The sequence below is a fragment of the Gobio gobio genome, assembly GCF_949357685.1.
Source record: "Gobio gobio genome assembly, chromosome: 8".
Lineage (NCBI taxonomy): Eukaryota > Metazoa > Chordata > Actinopteri > Cypriniformes > Gobionidae > Gobio > Gobio gobio.
In genome coordinates this window covers 15,257,082-15,280,487 of record NC_137114.1, presented here as the reverse complement: position 1 = coordinate 15,280,487, position 23,406 = coordinate 15,257,082, and the positions used below count along the sequence as shown (strand labels likewise).

General features: G+C 40.7%; 1 protein-coding gene across 2 annotated transcripts in view; it reads right to left on the bottom strand.

Moving 5' to 3' along the window:
* The window catches only part of ece2b (endothelin converting enzyme 2b), a 96,102-nt gene extending 75,622 nt beyond the window's left edge, over window positions 1-20,480 (bottom strand). Inside the window, exons 1-2 of one of the 2 annotated variants that reach the window (XM_079824533.1) lie at window positions 20,347-20,480; window positions 20,175-20,252 (exon numbers count right to left, since the gene is read on the bottom strand). In XM_079824533.1, the coding sequence (XP_079680659.1) occupies window positions 20,175-20,207 (33 nt within the window). In that variant the 5' untranslated portion in view covers window positions 20,208-20,252; window positions 20,347-20,480. Of the gene's footprint in view, window positions 1-19,494; window positions 19,521-20,174; window positions 20,253-20,346 lie in introns of those variants that run through there. The other variant, XM_079824537.1, reaches the window with a different exon arrangement.
* Window positions 20,481-23,406: the final 2,926 nt, after the last annotated feature.

Genomic DNA, 23,406 nt, shown 5'->3' with positions numbered 1-23,406 from the left:
GGTTTAAGCTGGTCATTAGCTGGCCATGAGCTGGTTTAAACTGGTCATTAGCTGGCCATGAGCTGGTTTAAACTGGTCATTAGCTGGCCATGAGCTGGTTTAAACTGGTCATTAGCTGGCCATGAGCTGGTTTAAACTGGTCATTAGCTGGCCATGAGCTGGTTTAAGCTGGCCATGAGCTGGCCATGAGCTGGTTTAAGCTGGTCCTTAGCTGGCCATGAGCTGGTTTAAACTGGTCCATAGCTGGCCATGAGCTGGTTTAAGCTGGTCATTAGCTGGTCATGAGCTGGTTTAAGATGGTCATTAGCTGGCCATGAGCTGGTTTAAGCTGGTCATTAGCTGGCCATGAGCTGATTTAAGCAGGCCATGAGCTGGTTTAAGCAGGCCATGAGCTGGTTTAAGATGGTCATTAGCTGGCCATGAGCTGGCCATGAGCTGGTTTAAGCTGGTCCTTAGCTGGTCATAAACTGGTTTAAGCTGGTCATGAGCTGGCCATGAGCTGGTTTAAGCTGGCCATGAGCTGGTCATAAACTGGTCATTAGCTGGCCATGAGCTGGTTTAAGATGGTCATTAGCTGGCCATGAGCTGGTTTAAGCTGGTCATTAGCTGGCCATGAGCTGGTTTAAGCTGGCCATGAGCTGGTTTAAGCTGGTCATTAGCTGGCCATGAGCTGGTTTAAGCTGGTCATTAGCTGGCCATGAGCTAGTTTAAGCTGGTCATTAGCTGGCCATGAGCTGGTTTAAGCTGGTCATTAGCTGGCCATGAGCTGGTTTAAGCTGGCCATGAGCTGGTTTAAGCTGGTCATTAGCTGGCCATGAGCTGGTTTAAGCTGGTCATTAGCTGGCCATGAGCTGGTTTAAGCTGGTCCTTAGCTGGCCGTGAGCTGGTTTAAGCTGGTCATTAGCTGGCCATGAGTTGGTTTAAACTGGTCCTTAGCTGGCCATGAGCTGGTTTAAGCTGGTCATTAGCTGGCCATGAGCTGGTTTAAACTGGTCATTAGCTGGCCATGAGCTGGTTTAAACTGGTCATTAGCTGGCCATGAGCTGGTTTAAACTGGTCATTAGCTGGCCATGAGCTGGTTTAAGCTGGCCATGAGCTGGCCATGAGCTGGTTTAAGCTGGTCCTTAGCTGGCCATGAGCTGGTTTAAACTGGCCCATAGCTGGCCATGAGCTGGTTTAAGCTGGTCATTAGCTGGTCATGAGCTGGTTTAAGCTGGTCATTAGCTGGCCATGAGCTGATTTAAGCAGGCCATGAGCTGGTTTAAGATGGTCATTAGCTGGCCATGAGCTGGCCATGAGATGGTTTAAGCTGGTCATGAGCTGGCCATGAGCTGGTTTAAGCTGGCCATGAGCTGGTCATAAACTGGTTTAAACTGGTCATTAGCTGGCCATGAGCTGGTTTAAGATGGTCATTAGCTGGCCATGAGCTGGTTTAAGATGGTCATTAGCTGGCCATGAGCTGGTTTAAGCTGGCCATGAGCTGGTTTAAGATGGTCATTAGCTGGCCATGAGCTGGTTTAAACTGGTCATTAGCTGGCCATGAGCTGGTTTAAGCTGGCCATAAACTGGTTTAAGCTGGTCCTTAGCTGGTCATAAACTGGTTTAAGCTGGTCATGAGCTGGCCATGAGCTGGTTTAAGCTGGTCCTTAGCTGGTCATGAGCTGGTTTAAACTGGTCCTTAGCTGGCCATGAGCTGGTTTAAGCTGGTCCTTAGCTGGTCATGAGCTGGTTTAAGCTGGTCCTTAGCTGGTCATGAACTGGTTTAAGCTGGTCCTTAGCTGGCCATGAGCTGTGTAAACTGGTCCTTAGCTGGTCATGAGCTGGTTTAAGCTGGTCATGAGCTGGCCATGAGCTGGTTTAAGCTGGTCCTTAGCTGGCCATGAGCTGGTATAAACTGGTCATTAGCTGGTCATGAGCTGGTTTAAGCTGGTCCTTAGCTGGCCATGAGCTGGTTTAAACTGGTCCTTAGCTGGTCATGAGCTGGTTTAAACTGGTCCTTAGCTGGCCATGAGCTGGTTTAAGCAGGTCCTTAGCTGGCAATGAGCTGGTTTAAGCTGGTCCTTAGCTGGTCGTGAGCTGGTTTAAGCTGGTCATGAGCTGTTATAAGCTGGTCCTTAGCTGGCCATGAGCTGGTTTAAGCTGGTCCTTAGCTGGTCATGAGCTGGTTTAAGCTGGTCATGAGCTGTTATAAGCTGGTCCTTAGCTGGCCATGAGCTGGTTTAAGCTGGTCATGAGCTGTTATAAACTGGTCCTTAGCTGGTTTATGCTGGTCCTTAGCTGGCCATGAGCTGGTTTAAGCTGGTCATGAGCTGTTATAAACTGGTCCTTAGCTGGCCATGAGCTGTTTTAAACTGGTCCTTAGCTGGCCATGAGCTGGTTTAAGCTGGTCCTTAGCTGGTCGTGAGCTGGTTTAAGCTGGTCATGAGCTGTTATAAACTGGTCCTTAGCTGGCCATGAGCTGGTTTATGCTGGTCCTTAGATGGCCATGAGCTGGTTTATGCTGGTCCTTCGCTGGCCATGAGCTGGTTTAAGCTGGCCATGAGCTGGTTTATGCTGGTCCTTAGCTGGTCATGAGCTGGTTTAAGCTGGTCATGAGCTGGTTTAAGCTGGTCATGAGCTGTTATAAACTGATCCTTAGCTGGCCATGAGCTGGTTTAAGATGGTCCTTAGCTGGTCATGAGCTGGTTTAAGCTGGTCATGAGCTGGTCCTTGGCTGGTCATGAGCTGGTCCTTGGCTGGCCATGAGCTGGTTTAAGATGGTCCTTAGCTGGTCATGAGCTGGTTTAAGATGGTCCATAGCTGGTCATAAGCTGGTTTAAGATGGTCATGAGCTGGTTTAAGCTGGTCCTTAGCTGGCCATGAGCTGGTTTAAGCTGGTCATTAGCTGGCCATGAGCTGGTTTAAGCTGGTCCTTAGCTGGCCATGAGCTGGTTTAAGCTGGTCCTTAGCTGGCCATGAGCTGGTTTAAACTGGTCCTTAGCTAGCCATGAGCTGATTTAAGCTGGTCCTTAGCTATCCATGAGCTGGTTTAAGCTGGTCCTTAGCTGGCCATGAGCTGGTTTAAACTGGTCCTTAGCTGGCCATGAGCTGATTTAAGCTGGTCATTAGCTGGCCATGAGCTGGTTTAAGCTGTTCCTTAGCTGGCCATGAGCTGGTTTAAGCTGGTCATTAGCTGGCCATGAGCTGGTTTAAGCTGTTCCTTAGCTGGCCATGAGCTGGTTTAAGCTGGTCCTTAGCTGGCCATGAGCTGATTTAAGATGGTCCTTAGCAGGCCATGAGCTGGTTTAAACTGGTCCTTAGCTGGCCATGAGCTGGTTTAAGATGGTCCTTAGCTGGCCATGAGCTGGTTTAAGCTGGTCCTTAGCTGGTCATGAGCTGGTTTAAGCTGGTCCTTAGCTGGCCATGAGCTGGTTTAAGCTGGTCCTTAGCTGGTCATGAGCTGGTTTAAGCTGGTCCTTAGCTGGCCATGAGCTGGTTTAAGCTGGTCAAGTGCTGGTCCTACAAAACTAGCTCCAGCTCAGGACCAACTTAAACCAGCTCAAACCAGCTGCCATTCTTCAAAACATACCTAACCACTAGCATATGCTGGGGGTTTTTTCAACAGGGATATCAGCAGAAAAAGGAAAGTTGTATAACAGACGGAACAAGTTATTACATTTTAATTATGCAGACAAACTATTTAGTAATACCACGCACTGGTGAATCATTCACCAAAAAGCTAGGAATTTTTATTAAGAAATTAAATATGGTTATTATTAATTTCATGTCAACTGTAGAGCTTGGGTCAATTTAACTGACCGAATGAAAAAAAAATTCAGATAAAAAGACACACAAAATCTATTGTCACTGTTAAAACCAAGTCTCACACCCCTTTGCACCTTTTTTGTTCTTTAAATACTATTATTATATTATAACCTTATTTTACCAGGAAAAGAAGAACATTGAGATTAAGAATCTCTTTTACAAGAGCGTCCTATAATACAATTCATAAATTATTTTATACTTTCAACCACACGTATGATAAATGCCAGATTTAAAGTTGCATAAAAATCCACACATTTACACCACATTACAAAAAAAGTAAAACAAGTCCCAAAAGAAATTTGGGATAAAAAAACAACAACATTTATTTAATGTAGATTATACTTATGTTCCATTGTAGCTCAGAGAAGAGAGCGCTGTGCTTAACAACACTAAGGTCACTGGCTTGAAGCATGAACTGATAAAACGTATACCTTCAGACCTTAATGCTGCCTTTGATACTATTGACCACAATATTGCTCGAAAATTATGTTGGCATTAGTGGAATGGTATTAGCATGGTTTAAATCGTCTTATAGTCAGATAATAAATAAAGATGAATCATAAGTTCAGTACGGTGTACCACAAGGCTCAGTACTAGGACTGTTGCTTTTCACTGATGATACTCAGCTCAATATTTTCTTGAGGTCTGACAAAACCTACCAATTCTCCAATGGACTGCATAGAATATTAAAAGCTGGATGACTTATCATTTCCTATCATTACTGCATGTTTACTCAACAAACTTCAACTAGCCCAAAATGCAGAAGCTAGAGTGTTCATGTAAATCGTGAAATTCATATTGTTTCAGGCTGAACATTTATATAAAATTTTAATTTCATTTTCCAATATGCCAAGAGCATATTAAAGCCACAATATGTAATTCTTCGCCGCTAGAGGTCACTTATTCAAAACCAAGGCATAGCTTGATGACGCCTTTATATCATGTGTATGTGGGGTAACTTAGCACTGTTTTATTACATAAGATACATTAATTGAGTGTGTTGAAAGTTATGTTATAATGCTTCACTCTCAGAAAAAAAAGGTACAGTGGAGGTACAATTTTGTTCCTTGGGGAACAAAACGTATAACTGTACCTTTAATGGTACACAATTGTTCCTCAGGGTATAATTATACCATTGTGTTCCCTTACCCTTGTGTACCCTTACAGGTTCCCTTACAGGTACAACCCCAGTGACAGCCACTTGTATTTTAAAAGGTACAATTTTGTTCTCTGTGCGTTCACTCGGCGGCTGCTATGAGACACGTGTTGCACACTGTAGTAAGATATATCGATATTAGGCCTGGTAAAACATGGTACTCGCAGTAAATCAAGAAAATTAGATTTAAACAAGACTGTGTTGTGCTATATAACAATGATTTGTTTTCTGTCGATGAATGTATCCAAACAGTTGCTCACCTGTCTAATAAAACACATAATTTATTTAAGCGTCTTTAGTGTTTCCATGGTTTCCACAAAATAAAACCAGAAATCGCGTGATGTCATTGATGTGCGACGCACAGACACGGTCCGTGTCCTGGTTAAAATGTCTTATTTCTTTGGATTTAAACGTTGGAAACATTTGGGATAATGTAAGTACACAAAATATAAAACATTGTTCTAGTGGTTTTTAGATAATTTAATCCAAAAATCTTACATATTGTGCCTTTAAGTGTAATTCCACATGTCAAAGTGGCTCAGATCTGAACTGAAAATATCAGACTCAATATGATCTTTGCTGTTCACACTGGAAAAATTACATTTAAGAAGCCATGTTCAACAGCTGTGTGAATGCAGCCATTCAGGGCAAAACAGAAAAATAAAGGCATCTACTTAAGAGAGTGTACATTCTCTTTTCTGTTTGCTATGCCACCCTCGGTTTGAGTGTGTCATCGATTAAACGAAAAGAACCACACTGGGTGTGTGTGTGTGTGTGTGTTTCTGAGAAAGAGAGAGAGTATATTCCCCAGAGAGCCCGAATGACGTCACCCATCTGGGCATCAAGGTTACCTCACTCCACGCACGCAGACCGCGAGAGGAAGAAGGGAGGAACGGAGGAAAAACAGAAGGAAGGAAGGAAGGAAGGAAAAGAAAAGACAGTGGAGAGACTGCAAAGAGTTTGGATGGGTTTGCAGTGATACTGTGCTCTTTTTCTTTGAAACAGGATTTTAAAAAAACGAGATTACCTTCAGATTCGGTCTCGCATAGTCTTTAACTTGATTCTTTTAAAAAGAAAAAAAAATCACAAACTGTTGAACGACGCGAAATGTAGGACACATAATAAGCAAATTATGCAAACACATACAGCTTTCCTCAGAGCTACAGTGGAAATGCACCACAGGAATCATGGGAGGGAGCCGTCCGAACGTCACACTCTGCTGTAGAGCTGTTCTTCACAGCATATCGTCATATATTAACTGCTTGCTTCCTGTCTTCCTGTGGATTTCTGCTTGTGCAACCCTGACAGACTTCAAACAGCTTCCCTCCTGTTGTCTGAGCTTTCACACAGGTGTGTTTGTGCAGAGAAAGCTTACACGGCAAAACGCGTTTTCTTAACCAGTGTTTAGTTGTCTTAACAACAACCAAATTTTTAAGATAATACATTTATTGTTTATTTTAATCTGTGAATATATCTTGAATTAAGTGTGGGGGGGAAACAAAAATGTTTTCTTGTTCAAGCATAAAACTGAATACAATGAATAAATAAGTTTGACAAACTAAATCAAAACATATTTTCTGAAAATAAATATTAATGTCCTATCCAATTTTGATTCTTATGTGAATTTATCTAGTTTAAATTAGGGCTGTCAAACTATTTAAAATGTAAATACATAAACTGCAGAACAAGACAGAATACAGTCTGTAAAAGAATGAGCTAAAATATAGAAAACAAATCATAATAATGTTGTTCAGATATATATAATAAGCAATCTGTAAGCGATCTAGACAAGCTGTAAATGTACTGCGGGAGGATGTGATTAAGAGGAAGAGGAATTGAGTTCTTCACAGCTGACAAAGAGAGATCGCAGCGGGCAAAGCCAAACCTAGTCTGTCTCTCTCTTTCTCTCTCTCTCTCTCTCTCTCTCTCTCTCTCTCTCTCACTCTCTCTCTCTCTCTCTCTCTCTCTCTCTCACTCTCTCTCTCGTCTGTCATTTTCTTGCCAGGTCTCAGGTACTGCAGTGCAGAGCTGGCAGAATGTTAAACAAGCCAACAATGGCAACATGGAGGAATAATGGAGACAGAGAAATAAAAGAGAAAGTTAAGAGAAAGTGTATATAGTGAGCAAAAAGGGTAAAGACAGCGGGAGGCAATGCTGAAGGACAAATGCAGATGGTTTGAAAAGATGAAAGAACGACATAACAGGAGAGACGGTCCCTAGAAATCAATGTTGAGCCTATTTACTCTCTTAACCTTCATATTCTAATAGCTCAAAAACATAATTAACTTTGAAGTATCTGGTTAATACTTCATGAGTTTTCCTAATCTTATGAAAACTGTTTGTAAACAAAATTTCAACTTGATAACACGCTTCAAACGGCCTCTATGAAAAAATGTTGCATTTCTTATGTTTGGAGTCTCGGAGATGCCAGATAAGCATTAATAAATGCAATGGATTTTACACTGACTAATGTATAAGGTGACAAAACACTTCTGACCGTTTATTTTGATTGAATGTTTCTACAGAAGCAGACACAAGATCATTATTTTTGATAGTTGTATTTTTGAACACAAGATTAAAGCTTCAGTAATGTCTCTCTAGTGAGTTTTGATTAGGTCAGATGAACAAATTAAAAGAATCCGAAGGGAAAATAAGAGGTTAATTGCACAATTACTATCATTATCTTCATACATCCATCATTAGGGCCTCGGGGAAGCAAAACAACAGGAAAGCCAATCTGAAAAGAACATGAAGGTTAATACGCATATACACGTTTTCATAAAATCTAATTAAAATGAAATGCTATGCTCCGCTTCTGAAACGACATAACATAAACTCTTACAAAAAAACAAGAAATGCTGGTTAATGTTTAATAAAGGTAATTCTAATAATAGCAACTAACAACCGATTTTAGAGCTATCATTGTTATCATTACATGGCATGTACATTTTATTTTAGTCTCTGTCGTGTTTTAATTCTCTTTTCATTAAGGAATAGGTAAAGATTTATAGTATTTATTTAATATAGTAGTTATCAACCATAAAAATGAAAATAATTTTAATATTTAGTGCTGTCAAATCGATTAAGCATGATTAATTGCATCTAACATAAAAATGTTTAATAATATTTATAATATATAATATATAATATATATATATATATATATATATATATATATATATATATATATATATATATATATATATATATATATATATATATATATATATATATATATGTTATTTTATATATATATATATGTGTGTGTGTACTGCATATACTGTATATAATAATAATATTCCATCATATTTTTTAATGGAATTAAAATATAATATAATTTTTTTTGTGAAATTTCCAGAGAGTGGCGCTAAAAGTGTTTAATTTTCTCCAAAACAGATTAACGTGAATGAGGCAACCTTTTATTGTTGGTTGTTGTACGTGTCGTTACATTTCGGAAATGAAATGTCTAGTGAGTGGCACTAAAAGGTTAATGCTTTATCGCATTTGAAAATAACGTACCACTTACACTAAACACTGCACTAAAACGAACTACTAATGTTGACGAAAGGAAATATAAAATAAAAACACATTTGCTGAAGCATTTGTGACATTTTAGATTGATTCTACAAGTCCTTGAGTCGTAACTTGTGTATCACGGGCACCTGAGCGCTCCACATCAAGTGCACTGCTGTATCAGAACTACCAAGCAGGTTCACTACAGTCGAAATGCCACGCATATGGAGCTGATTACGTGATGCAAACATCAAAATGTATTCGTTTACATATTAGTAGATAGAGGCCCATTTTTCCAATGAGCCTGTTGCAACAATAAATGTTCAAGTTCAAGATTTTTTTGCATTATAATATTGCCATTATATTGGCCATTGGCTAAGATATCAACATTGGCCATAAAAAAAAAAAAGTCGACCTCTAGAATCCAGTAATGTGACTTTGAAGAAGAGAAAACCAAATCCCGCAGAGTCCAAGAAAACATTGTTCAAAAAGACCTTCTCTAAGGAACATCAGATGGTGACCGAGAAGGTGGATTACTAGATTGCTGACCTCAACTTGGACCCTGAACACACACACACACACACCGGTACAGATGGAGTCTTGGCGTAGACAGGAAAGTGTGGCCATCTCCCTGCTCTCACACACCCAACGGCAGGATGTACCAGTGCTCCCGAGCCCTGAGCAGTGCTTCAGGGGTCACGCAGGGGATGACTAGAGAGTGCACTCCACCTCCAGAGAGCTTAACAACCAGCCTTTCCCACAGCAAACCACACCCTGGAGTCTCCCTGTCTTTCTGATCTGGAGCCAGTGCTGTGTTCTCTCCAACGATGGTTACGGTTTGGATGGGGATTTGACAAGCCTCTCCTAGATTAGACCAAAAGGGCAACTGCTACTCGAAAAAATATGTTTACTACTACTACCACACCACAGTATGCAGAGCTAAAGACAACATTATTCCAGAAAAGCAGGGGTTCATTTTCAGTAAGCGTTGATGGAGATAGTACGCATGAAGCATACACATGCAAACAGGATGTTGCTGGTTACATAACATCTTTATCTTCACAACCAAATAATCCAATAACTGTCGAAACAAGCCAGTGCATCTCTGGCCATAACAAACATCCGTAAAGCTTGGCTAAGAGTTTACAGCGAGCCCTTGGAAATTACTAAACGATAGCATTGGTATTTAAATGTGCAAAAACCAGCAAAAAACTGACACTGGTTCTATTTCAATGATGCACAAAGTGTAGAAACAGTAGGAAGTACAGTATCAGTGGCTATCAGTGGCCTTGCACACTAGAGTTCACGTCCAATCTGAGAACACTGCAATGCACTCCGACATACGGGCATCCAATAAAAGTGTCAGAGAGTGGTGGGTACTACGTACTTCCGCTCAATTTTCATTTTCCTTCAGTTCTCCGTCTGGGATTGCGGTATATTCTCTGGTTTTCTCCGAACAAATTTTAACCGGTCCCATCAGCGAACCGAGGGAGTGGCTGAGAACGATGACGTTGATGTCGTTCGCTAGTTTGAGATGACATGCGTCACGACCAAACGTTAGCAATTTGTTATGGCGGATCCAGAGTGGCTCTGGGCAGATACAATAGTTTTAAACTTCAACAGAGTTCCCGCCTTCAAGGAAGTTAACGCTTGTCAATGGAGAGAGGCCAGACTCTCTGTACAAATGAAATGTACGAGAGTCTGGTAGGACCAGGCTAGTGGGTCAGTGCTTTTGGAAATGCAATTTGCCATATTATTGTTTCACAAATTCACACTTACATATAATCAGATATAGTATAAAATATGCATATTTGGCGTGCTGTCCAAGGAGAGGGCTCAGAGCTCAGAATTTGGCCTGAATCCAGAGCACTCTCCCTCATTCCCTGGCTGGGATAGGAATAAAGGAGAGTAAGGAGTTGGGGTGGAGGAGGGATGCTGGAAAACTGTTTTTGAACAGAGGTAAGTCGGCTCTATATAAGCCTCCTCTCGCGCTGTTTGGGTAGATTATCTTCTCCCGAACTTTTGTTAATAAAACATCAAATAATGTTAGACTGTCTTGGATCTATTATGGATATATTCATTCCTTTCTGCCAAAAACATCTTGAAGGGATAATCCACCCAAAAATGAAAACATAACTCTTCACTCTATATCATTCGAAACACTAAAGAAGATATTTAGCTTTTTTTGGTCATACAATGAAAGTCAATGGGGTCCAATACAATGTTGTTTTGGACCCCGTTGACTTTCATTATATGGGTAAAATCAGTGGAAACATTCTTCAGAGTTTCTTATTTTGGGTTCCACAGAAGAAAGAAAATCTTTAGCCCCGTTTCCACCGAAATTACCCGGAACAATTTGTACCAGGAACTTTTTTTACAGGAACTTTTTTTCCCCCAGACCTGCTACTGTCTGCGTTTCCACTGTGGTCTAAAGTACTGAGAAGATTAGGTAAATTAGTCGAGAGAATTGGGGCTGCGCGCGACTGTTCATCCCAGTCAGCGACGACCAGTAATAATTTTTGTGCGATACTGTCTGCAACAATAACAAGTATGGAGTAGATGCAAGCAGCGCTGCTTTTGCTGGTTATGTATTGGTTTACTAAAGAGGTCATTAACAAAACGGCGGAAAAGAGACGAGCACTGATACTAAAGCTTATTCTGAAAGCTCGTAAAGCTAGATTTAAAATAAGACAACGTATGTTATTATCAGCTATTGCGGACATTGACCGTGAGATACCTGAGACGAACGCGTGCCATCAGACAGAAAGAGCACGACTGATATTTACTGAACGCAGACTGAACCTTGCAAAAGACTTTTAAAAATGGTGGTTGAAATAAAATGCTGTGTGAGCTCAACCAATCAGCATGTTCAGCACACAAGTCCCACCCCCGAATGTTCCTGAACTTTGAAAAAGTACTACCTCGCGAGCAGGGCCGTTCGGAGGGGGAAATATTTACCCAGAACTTCATTTAGACCCTGGTTCCTGCGGTCGAAACACACAGAGTACCAGCCCAAAGTCCCTAGTTCCTGAGGAAAGTTTCTGCGGTGGAAACACGGCTATAGAAACAACATGAGGATGAGTAAATGATGAATGAAATGTACATTTTTGGGTGAACTATGAAACCTCGTGAGAAAACGTAACTATTTTACGTTTTGGCAAATTGGTTGTGAATTTATATGAATTTGTACGATTTGGGTCGTATAATACTGAGCCCTGCATATGCGGATACATTTATATTGTGGCCACGAATTATGAATTTCTTCTCTTGTTTTGGCAAATTGTGTGCTAATTTGTCCTCTCGATTTAGTTAATCATGGCCATGTTGTACTAATTTGTTCCCTAGTTTTAATTTACCTAAAACAAGAGAACAAATTATTATATTGTACGCATAATTTACTGAAAACAAATTAGTTAAACGAGCTGACGTATTAGTAAGTCATGGGAACAATTTGTAAATTCTTGGCCACGATATAGGTCTTTTTTCCCGCATGTCATGTGGAGGGCGCCGTAGTACAAAAATGTACGATTTTTAGAAAAAAGACTAAGCTGATTGTATGAAAATGTATGAATGAAATTGTATGAAAACATATGAATTCACCACGATTCACCAAAAAGTAAAGATTGTGCTGGAGCTTTCCCGTTAACTGACGTCTGCAGGACTGATGGACGGTGAAACTATGTCTAGCTACAGTACACCATTCAGATATACTGCACTGTGAACCAATCTACAAAACTGCATTTGAAACTGAAATATTCATTTATGCATTTAGCAGTCATCTACATTTTACATTTCGCTGACACTTAGCCAAAGTGACTTGACAAAAATCCAGCAATAATAGTAATACAATGCCATCATTCACTAAAATAACAAGGTTATATGCTGTACATTCAGTATCTTCAGGAATAATAATGAACTAGTTTTCTTTACAGGAACTGTGGTGAAGTCATTCATCATTTTTTATATAACATCAGTACACCGACCTAGAACACGGTGTACGACATGCGTCAGTCTACAAGTAAATAATCTTGCAGATCCAGATAACAAAGTTGTGGAAATAGCGCTCTCTCTGCAAGCAGTAATTGATTTACAGCATATTGGACTAGGCTAATGAGAGCAGCTCCATCATGACCTCTGAGCACTCCTCCCAAATGAGTGAGACAGTGTGCGTTCACATCCGCCCGAGGTACATTAAGTTTACAGAAATGAGTTCCACTTATTAGTGGTGATTGCTAAGGCAGGGTGATGGGTTTTTCAAAAACCCTTATTCTTAGTATTAACGCTTCAGCGAGTCCCACTCTGTTTAAGCTACAGACATGAGTGATACCTGAAATCGTGTGGGCTGTTTAGGAGAGGATGTGTGCTGAGACTAGATGTATGGTTTTTGCATAGCAATAAATATAAATATATGAGAGATATGAACCATATCCAGGGACCAGAAAAGCAAAGAGAAACGTACCCACACCTTTACATGTTTTTTTTTTAAATGATAGGTTTACTGGGGGGATATATGTACACTATGCCTTCACATGCACATGAACTTTAATGATATCCCATTCTTAATCCGTAGGGTTTAATATGGAATTGGCCCAGCCTTTGCAGCTATAACAGCTTCAACTCTTCTGGGAAGGCTTTCCTCAAGGTTTAGGAGTGTGTTTATGGGAATTTTTGACCGTTCTTCTAGAAGCGCATTTGTGAGCTCAGGCACTAATGTTGGACGAGAAGGCCTGGCTCACAGTCTCTGCTCTAATTCATTCCAAAAGTGTTCTGTCAGGATTCATCCATGTCTTTATGGACCTTGCTTTGTGCACTGGTGTGCAGTCATGTTGGAACAGGAAGGGGTCGTCCCCAAACTGCTCCCACAAAGTTGGGAGCATGAAATTGTCCAAAATGTCTTGGTATGCTGAAGCATTAAGAGTTCCTTTCACTGGAACTAAGGGGCCAAGCCCAACCCCTGAAAAACAACCCCACACCATAATCCCCCCTCCACCAAACTTTATACTTGGCACAATGCAGTCAGGCAGGTGCCGTTCTCCTGGCAACCGCCAACCCCAGACTCGTCCATCGGATTGCCAGACAGAGAAGCGTGATTGGTCACTCCAGAGAACACGTCTCCACTGCTCTAGAGTTCAGTGGCGGCGCGCTTTACCCCACTGCATCCCATCCTTTGCATTGCACTTGGTGATGTAAGGCTTGGATGAGCTGCTCGGCCATGGAAACCCATTCCATGAAGCTCTACACACTGTTCTTGAGCTAATCTGAAGGCCACATGAAGTTTGGAGGTCTGTAGCTATTGACTCTGCAGAAAGTTGGAAAGCGCACTGTGCACCTCAGCATGCGCTGACCCCGCTCTGCGATTTTACGTGGCCTACCACTTCATGGCTGAGTTGCTGTTGTTCCCAATTGCTTCCACTTTATTATAATACCCCTAACAGTTGAGCGTGGAATATTTAGAAGTGATGAAATTTCACGAATGGACTTATTGCACATATATATATATTAAAATGTCCTGACATTTTCCATGAACCATGGAAACCCCAATAAACACTTAGATAAAGAAAAGTGTTTTTGGCCGTTCTGCTTTCAGCTTTGCTGGACCAAATGATTGGAATATGTAACAAAATCACTGAAAATAGAGACATATATTCGGGAGCTTTTCAGTTACTATTTCTAAACGTTTTCACTAGTCCCTTTTTCTTTGTGTTATGTTTTGATGGATAGTATGTGTACAACAATGTCTGTCTGTATGTCCTCCAGGACATTGTTATTCTCCTGCCTGGCTGTTGTAAATAAGATGGCTTGCCTGGTTAAATAAAGGTTAAATAAAAGATAAGAACTGGAGCCAGTAAGGATCCACTTAGCAACACGATAGCAACTATCAGATCAGCCTAGCAACCACAGCAATGTGTGACAACCTCTTAAAACAGCACTGTACAGCCTCACTGAAAAGCACACACAATGCAGTCCTTAACTAAAGGAGTTACTTCTACCTGAGCTTAACTTTACATTTGTTTGTGTAACCCAAGCCTGTTACCATGACTTGCACACATATACTTTTATTTACTTACCTAATATGTCAAAAACATCTAGTCTTGTGACACGTAAATGCATATTTTCAATTCAAAACTGCCATATTTGAGAAAAAAGTCGAGTTTGCTTTCCTGGAAATCCATTTGTGTCGCAAAACAGTTGATATGTATTAAATGTTTCGCTATTTACAGCTAACCTCACTCTCTTTCATCGTTAAACTGACGCTTCGCATATATTCGCACTCTGCTTCTATGACCAGTAAACCCCGCCTACTTTGTTTTGATTGGCCATTTCTAATTATTGGGGAGGATTTGTCCCCCTCATGCACCATCCCAATTCAGAGGCTGCATCCTTCAAAGGGCGATTGCATCACCGGTGCGCGACAAAGGGTGTCCCAAATCGAAGGGTAGTTCAAATGCGTCATTCGTTTCCTGTGAAATGAAGGATACAACAGATGGATCCTTCACGGCCTTGCCTATCCCAGAATTAATTAGGCACCGGTGAGGACAGGATTTTTTTTTGAGAGAGAGAGAGATAGAGAGAGAATTGGTCAAATTACACTTTTAAATGCAAGTATTGGGTTTCAACTTACTCAAATATCTAATGATATTATGTAAAAATAAAAAAGTGGTTCAAATGTTGACATATCTTACAAAGTTTATACTCTTTAATATATACCGAAATGGACCATGGTGAACATATTTAGATAGTTTGTGATGCCTGTTTGGTTTTCAGACAGTTTAATATAACTTTCAAAAAAGTCCAGTACAGACGTTACCGCCGCTCATCAACGGCAGCTGTAATGCTGCGTTCACAACAAACGTGAATAGAGCGGCAAAATCGCGTCTACCGCGTCTAGTTGGACGCTTGAACAGTTTGAATCCATTCGCGAATCCACACCACACGAATTGGACGCGTGTGTAAATTGAGCCGTTGAAGCAAAATAGCGTTTAAGGCACTCCAGGAGAAATATGTCATAAAACACCTCTGCCTCTTTTCATTTTCATTAAAAATATATATTAAACATTAATAGCCACATAAATGTGGTCCCGGCAACTCCTACATTATCTTCACTGCATGTATATTTAACCCTCTATGGTACGGTGTTACCTCCAGGCAACATAGTCTATTTTAGTTCATTTTTAATAAATTGTAATACCAATTTATTGGTCAAACCTATCTTAGGGAAGAAGAACTCAAATACTAATCAATGAAAGTGCAAAAAATTGGTCACATGACCCACAGGGGTCCATTTTGTGTCCTGTTTCAGCACATGTGCACAGGTCACATGGCTCCATATTTTCTCCACTGAAAAGCGCATTTTTCACCAGTTTCTGTCCAGTTAATCACCCACAAAAAATATGAGTCACCTTCACTGGTGAGTAAAGAAGTATTTTCAAGAACTTTACATTATATATCATCAAATGTTTTAGAGTTTAGAGTTGCCTCAAGGCAACATTGTACCATAATGGAATCGCATAAGGCTGTACCAGACACACTAGGTTGGATACAAATATAGTATATTTGTAAGGAAAAGAGTTAGAATTCTCAAAATGTATTCGCATTTTTGTATGATTTTGTAATGCACGTATAAGAATAGTAATTAACATACTATAACTGCATATATTATGATCTGCACATTTCCTATAGCACTTAAAAAAGGTATGAAAAAGTTGATGAGGGTGAGGATGAGGTGTCATGTGATGAGGAAGATGAGGTCATAGTGACGATCCGTCAGGGAGAGATCGAAGATGGAGATGAGGATGAAGATGCATATGATACCTTGACACGATAACTTGACATGATAACTTGATGTGATGATTTGGTAATACTTGTGTTCCACTATGGTATGTTACTTTTTATTAAATATGAAATTTGTAATATATTATAAACTGGATAAAGGTGTTTGTTCAGGTGTCTGGTTAAAGAAATCAATGTTTACAATAAATATATTTCTGTTTTCTACATGAAAATGTCAAATGTTTAAATTTGTCCGTTGTGGTACAATGTTGCCTGAAAACGTAAAAAATAATTAATTAATTAATTAATTATGAAAAATTCTATTGCTATTGTTATAGTGTCCTATTTTAAGCAGGAAAAACACCACAAATTATTTTTTCCTCATTGAAATCATATTGCGTACCATAGAGGGTTAAACATCCTTAAAAAATATAAAGTTAAGAAACTTCTCTTTGCCCTCAGTAAAAAGGATTTGGCAGACAACAAATGATAGATTCATGAGGGCAAAGATCGGCCGTTAGATCTACACAAGATGAACCACTACAGGACATCAGAGGACTGGCCGAGGAAAGGCTGCTCTCGCCGGGGTTAATGAGCACTGAGCGCCGCTGATCGCCTGGAGCTCACAACTCCACAAACACAAGATTATTTTTTTCAAATAGGCGCTCTCTTTATAAATAAACCACAAATTTGAGCTTTAAACAACTACATTCTCACCTGAAAAAGTCTTAAAACCTCATTTTGAGGCGGAATCACGTCCATCGCGCTCCGCGAAGCGCGTCTATCGCGCCGTGGGACCTCCAGACGCACGTCAACGCGCCTTTCCATTGACTTAACATTGAAATCACTCGCTCCTGACGCTCTATTCGCGTTTGGTGTGAACGCAGCATCACAGTTACTAGGCGACAAAAACAATCCTCCATAGTCTAGACCAGGGGTGTCCAAAGTCCGGCCTGCGGGCCAAATGCGGCCCAGGGATTTTTTTTTCCAAAGGCCCGCAGCGTGTCTATTAAAGTATATTATATGTGGCGAGTAATTTACAAATCGTGCAGTTTCACAATGTCAACACAAGGTGGCAGTATTAGATTTTAGGCCAGGGAAACATTAACACGCCAAAAGCGGAACGAAACAGCGCTATTTGTGCGAAGTGCAACTATAGACAGTAAAAGAAATGGACTCAGTGACCCCATAGACTTCGACGGAGAAAAGTGAAGTCAAGTAGAGGCGCTCACTTCCTGATGGCCTCAGACTGAGCTTGACGATGTAGATGTGACACGAGCAGCTAGTCTGACAGTTGTGGGTCCTCTAGTAGTTGTGCAAAGTGAAATCACGTTGTTGAAATATTTTCTCCCGTTGCTTTTGGCTCTCAATGGGCTTCTCCACATGCTTCACCCTTGACTTTATCAGACTTTATGCCTGCACGTCCCCCCGATTGCCTCATAGACAGCAAAAGATTGCCTGCGAGCTTCTCCTTGGGTCTATACGGTAATTTCTCTACTATGCGACAGAGTCGCGTGCTTATGACACAATCGTTAGCCTATTTTTTACAAAAGCGGCTTCTACGAGTCGATAGTGTCAGATACAAGGTAATGGAGCCTTTTATACATTGTCGTGTTTCTTTAGAAATAAACAATGGACAAATGAAGTCTTTAAACGCCTCAGATGTAAAGATATTCACTGTTAAAGTGACGCCAAAAATGAATGGGATGCTAACAGCAGGTGATGGCTTGGTAAGCAATGGCCGCCCCTATGGAAGGTACGCTTTCCGGGGGCTGGAACTCGCGAGCTCTGACCCTGAACAAATGCGTTTACTTGCTGAGTGTCTCGATCACATGACCACTAAACAGCCCGTGAGAAGCGTTCGAGTTTGGTGTAGAGGTCTCCGGTACAATCTGCAGATCTCTCTGTGATTTAATTTAGTTTAAAGCCAGTTAAACAGCACTGACTTAATCAACAACACTAACGTGCAAATCAGGAGAAACACTGAGCCGATCCAGTTCAAATACTTTTCAACCAACAGTTCACCAACGTTTATCATGGATTTACTGTGGTAACACTAACTGTAACTGTGGTATTTTGTCAGAAATGGTTAATATATCATTTTATTTCATTTGTAATGTAGACATGTATTAATTGAGTAATAAAGGCCAAATTACAGACTGTTTTTGTCTTAAACAGTGCATTTGTATTTATATAAAAAGTTTGTATAGACTGAATACCATAAAGCCATTCTAGATATAGAAATAATATTTTTTTACTTTTTACCTTGTAGTGAAGGTGCCATGTGTACATAAAAATGCTCTTTTTTTGTATTTTTGTCTTGTTTCTTGTCTAAATATCTAATAATTCTTATATCAAGATGCATTTAGTTAAATGACACAAGATATTTTTTCTTGTTTTCTGGAAAATAAAATTCAAATTAAGTGAGTTTTTGCTTAAAACAAGCTAAATCTGTCAATGGGGTAAGAAAAATAATCTTTTTTTTTCTGTTTGAATTGTTTCTGTCTCAAACAGAAACAAAATAAGTTTTCTTACTCCATTGGCAGATAATGTTGCTTGTTTTAAGCAAAAACTCATTTTGATTTGTCCCCCCAGAAAATCAAGACAAAATATTGTATGTCTTTTTTACTTATCTAGCCTAGTAAAAGCATCTTGATTTAAGAATTTGAGATATTTGGACTGGAAAAAAGACAGAAATACTAGGTAAGAAAAGCATTTTTTTGCAGTGTGGTTTTACCTGTGGTGATCTAAATAGAGTACTTGTTCATTTAAATAAGAATAGAGTTCAAACTCAGTAATAATATTTAAATGTCACCCTTTAACACAACATCGAATCTGGCCACCTTTTAAAAATGTTTGGACACCCCTGGGCTAGACCGTCCCATTTAACAACGCTCAGCCCGACCTTCATGGCCTTTGAAGTTCGAGTCCTTCAAGGGATGCAGCCTTTAAAATGGGACACAGCCAGTGTCTATGTTATATGTATTTAAGTATGTAGATACATTTCAGGTAATCTGACAAAACATTTTACAGTGAGCGTATAATATTGTGGTAGGGCTACAGAGTTTTGCATGGGCACCGCTCACAATTTCAAAATAGGCCTTTTTTTTTGTCTCATATCTAATTAACAAACATATTACTCAAAGGACATGTGAACATGACTGTAATTTTAAAATGCAAAAATAAAACCGAGTGTTTCGCAGCGTGGTGCTAAAGGAGAGCTCGCGGGAGAGTGGCATATATTGTCCTACCTGTTACAGTACAACTATCCTCGCGCGACCCCCCAGTTGCCATGGTAGCGTACGCCAGTCTATAAAGCGCTGTTCAACTCAAGATGCTCTCGTAGCCACTCCCTGTAAACAAACGAGCGAAACCTCGAACAAAGAGTCAATGAATAAAAACCAGTTCGTCTGGAGTTGAAAAAAAAAGCTGTCCTACAGTAAAAGGAATCTGTGTTATTCTAGAGAACGGACGAGTTCGGCGTGTCGTTTGCATGTCTTCGGGGAAAAGTAGATCTGGTTTCAGGGAATCTACAAGCGTTACAATAAATAGTTTGTTTGCGATAGAGAGCAGCGCTTGGACCGAGAGCAATCCTCAACTGTTTATCTCCCTAAAAAAAGATGCTTCGTGCTCAATGAAACGCGGAAACGAGTGTGGAAACCTGTAAACACAAATATAAGCAAACGTGTGTGAACGATAAACAGTTTGCTGCGTTATACATCATTTGTCAGGAGTTTCGTTACATCAGTCATTGCGCAACCGAAGAGTAAGGCGCGATAACCTGATGTGTTCTGTCTCCAAATGTGCACAATTTGCCTTTTTACGTGCCGTGAATCAATTCAAAGCAGTTTCGATCAATTCCCCCTATGTTCTGCCAATGACACGGCTTGCAGATGTTTTTGTTGTAATAAAAAGCATCAGTGCGACTCACGTTATTTCGTAAATCTTGCAGCGCTACACTCATCGTGCAGCATCGGCGCTCCGCACGCGACTAAGCCATCCCTCGCGCCTGAAACAAACATGACCAATGAGTAAAACCATCGTTCATCCATTCGCAGTCTGCAGATATGGAAAACAGACTGACAGTTGATGCGTTACCCTACCGCTGAAGGTTTTCAGAAGACGGCGCGCATGATGGGTTGCTGTGCCACCGTCAACGACCAGCACGTCCTCTGCTCTGTGTTACAACATAGAAAGATGTCTGTGGGAGATAGATAGAGATCAGCCTGTGCTCTCTCTCTTTCTCTCTCGCTCTCTCTATCTCATTCCCCCGCCCCTTTCGCTCTCATGCGCGCCGGCTCCGTGTCCGTGATTGATGCGCGCTCCCGCACGCCCTCTCGAACTCCTGCCGCATCTGTATGGAGGAGGTGGATGCTGACGCTGTCATAAGCATCAAGAGAGCGCTAATAGCCTTTTCATGTACTCTTTTCAAAACACCATTTTCTCTGTATGGACCCAGCCAACATGTCCATGTGGGCCCCACGTGGTTTTTATCTGGGCTATATGGGCGTCATCTGGGCATGGGCTCAGAGTGGGCACTTTGATGGGCTGAATGTGGGCCCCATCTTGGATAAAGTTGTGGGGCCCAGTTAGGTTGCCCATTATTGTTTATTTGAGGGTCCCATGTGGGCCACATTTGGGCTATATTTAGAATTGTAAAGTTTTATTGTTTGCAGTTGGTTTTGTTTTTTATACAATTATGGGTAACAGCCTAACCCTATTATATATATATATATATATATATACACACACACACACACATACACACATATATATACATACAAACACACTTCATTAAAATTCTTTTTTTAAATGATCTAAAATCACTTGCCTCGTGCAGGCATGGCTTTATCATTATCATGTATGCTTTTTAAGAGAGTGTTCTTGTTAATGTTTTGATAGTATTTTAAACTAATTGTGTCAGGGTTCTGCCCTGGCAGCCTTGTCTGTGTTGTCCTTGTTTAATGTTTCTATGTTTGTGTTGTGTCTGCCTTGTGTTCCTCTTGTCCCACCTCTTTGTTTCCTGTTACCACGCCCCCTTGTTTAGTCCTTGTCTAGTCCTCGTTTCACTAATTGTGCTCACCTGATCCTCATGTGCTTTTCCCTTTTATATTGAGTTCCTTTCCCTCTTGTCTTTGCTGATTCGTTGTATGTACGTATTCAGTGTTTGCTCGTTCATCTTGCCAAGTCAGTTAGAGATTTAGTGTCTCCTATATTTTTGGCTTTGAGTTTATTTATTTTCAGTTTTTTCCCTTTGTTCCTGAATTTTTAGTCAAGGTTCTATCTTTATTTTGCTCTAGTTTTCTCCAGGCTTTATTTTGGTTTCTCTTTTGTTTTCCCCTTTTTCTAGCTCCAGTTATATCTAGTTTATCGTTTGTTTTTAGTGTTCTAGTTTCGCCAGTTTTTATTTGCTTGGTTTTCTTTTGTTGTCTTGAGTGTTGTCTTGTGTTAGTTCCTGCCTCCTCCCTGGGATTCCCTGCCTGCTGGTTCCCTCTGCCTGGTAACTTGACTGGTTCTGAGTGTGTGAGCAGTAAGTACGGATCCCTGCTTCACTGTGTCCTGCCCTGTCTTCTCCACTACCATCTACCTGGCCTGGTCAGTCCTCAGAGGTTCTTCAACCAGCTGTATCTTGGAGCTGGTTCCAGCAGTCACACTCATCCGTTGTGTCATTGTTCTGCGTTGGCCCTGCTGTTTGGACTCACTCGTCCACTACCCTCTTGTGCCTTGTTGAACTGTCCTGTCAATAAATTATCTTTGTTCACTCTGCATCTGGGTCCTCCATTTCAGAAGTCCTGACAAATTGCCTTTTCTTTCATTACTGTTCTTTAGATATGAAACTGATGGGTCTGCCCAATCCCAGGAGTGATGGACTGAAGAATTTTCAATGCTCATGTCCTGTGTGATTTAACTTTTATTTTGTTTTTCTTATGGTCAATAAAAAGGTGATTTGCAAATTCTGAGTTGAAAGTCATTTTTTTTTTCACAGTAGAAATATTTTTTGCATGTAAATTATTAAGGTCAGGTACAGGTTTAGTAAAACATAGATTAACTTAAAGTTGGCAGGGTTTGATAGTTTATTTTGCAAATCAGCACATTAATTTCACAGGAATAAAAAGAAATATAAATGGGGCCCAGTTCTCACCCACTGGGGTCCCACAAAAAACCCCATAGAGGGGCCCTTTGTGGGCCCAGTGGTATCACCCATTTGGGCCCCATAAGGGTTCTGTATGTGGCCCACTTTGGCCCCATTTATTAGAACCCATATGGGACCCATATTGGCCCCTATAATGAATACACAAATGGGCCCCACTTAGAGCCCACTATGGACCCATCATGTGCCCCTATGGGCTAACACACATGGGGCCCATGTGGAGCCGATGGACAAAATTCTATGGGCCCCACTTGGGTTGCCCATGTAGGGCCCAAGTGACAGCCCATCAAAAACCCACATGGGGCCCACATGGCAATGTTGGCTGGGGAGTTGCCATGTGGTTCTTAAGAGATTAAAACGTCTTGACTGTACATGTTCTTTACAGAGTGATATTTAAAAATATATATATTGTCATTTATAAAGTTATATAATAGGCTATACATGCATGTGTTGCCAAAAGTATTGGGACACCCATTCAGGTGTTCCAATCACTTCCATGGCCACATGTGTATAAAAGCAAGCACTACTGTAGGCATGCAGACACTTCTACAAACATTAGTGAAAGAATGGGTCGCTCTCAGGAGCTCAGTGAACTCAAGCGTGGTACTGTGATAGTTTGCCACCTGTGCAATAAGTCCATTCGTGAAATTTCCTCACTACTATATATTCCACGGTCAACTGTTAGTGGTGTTATAACAAAGTGGAAGAAATTGGGAACAACAGGAACTCAGCCAAGTGTAAACTTTGGTGGAGGGGGGGATATGGTGTCATTAAATTTAAAGGATTAGTTCACTTTTATATAAACTTTTGCTGATAATTTACTCACCCCCATTTCATCCAAGATGTCCATGTCTTTCTTTCTGCAGTCGAAAAGAAATTAAGTTTTTTGATGAAAACATTCCAGGATTGTTCTCCATATAATGGACTTCAATGGGCTCCAAACGGTTCAAGGTCCAAATGACAGTTTCAGTACAACTTCAAAGGGCTTTAAGCGATACCAGACGATGAATAA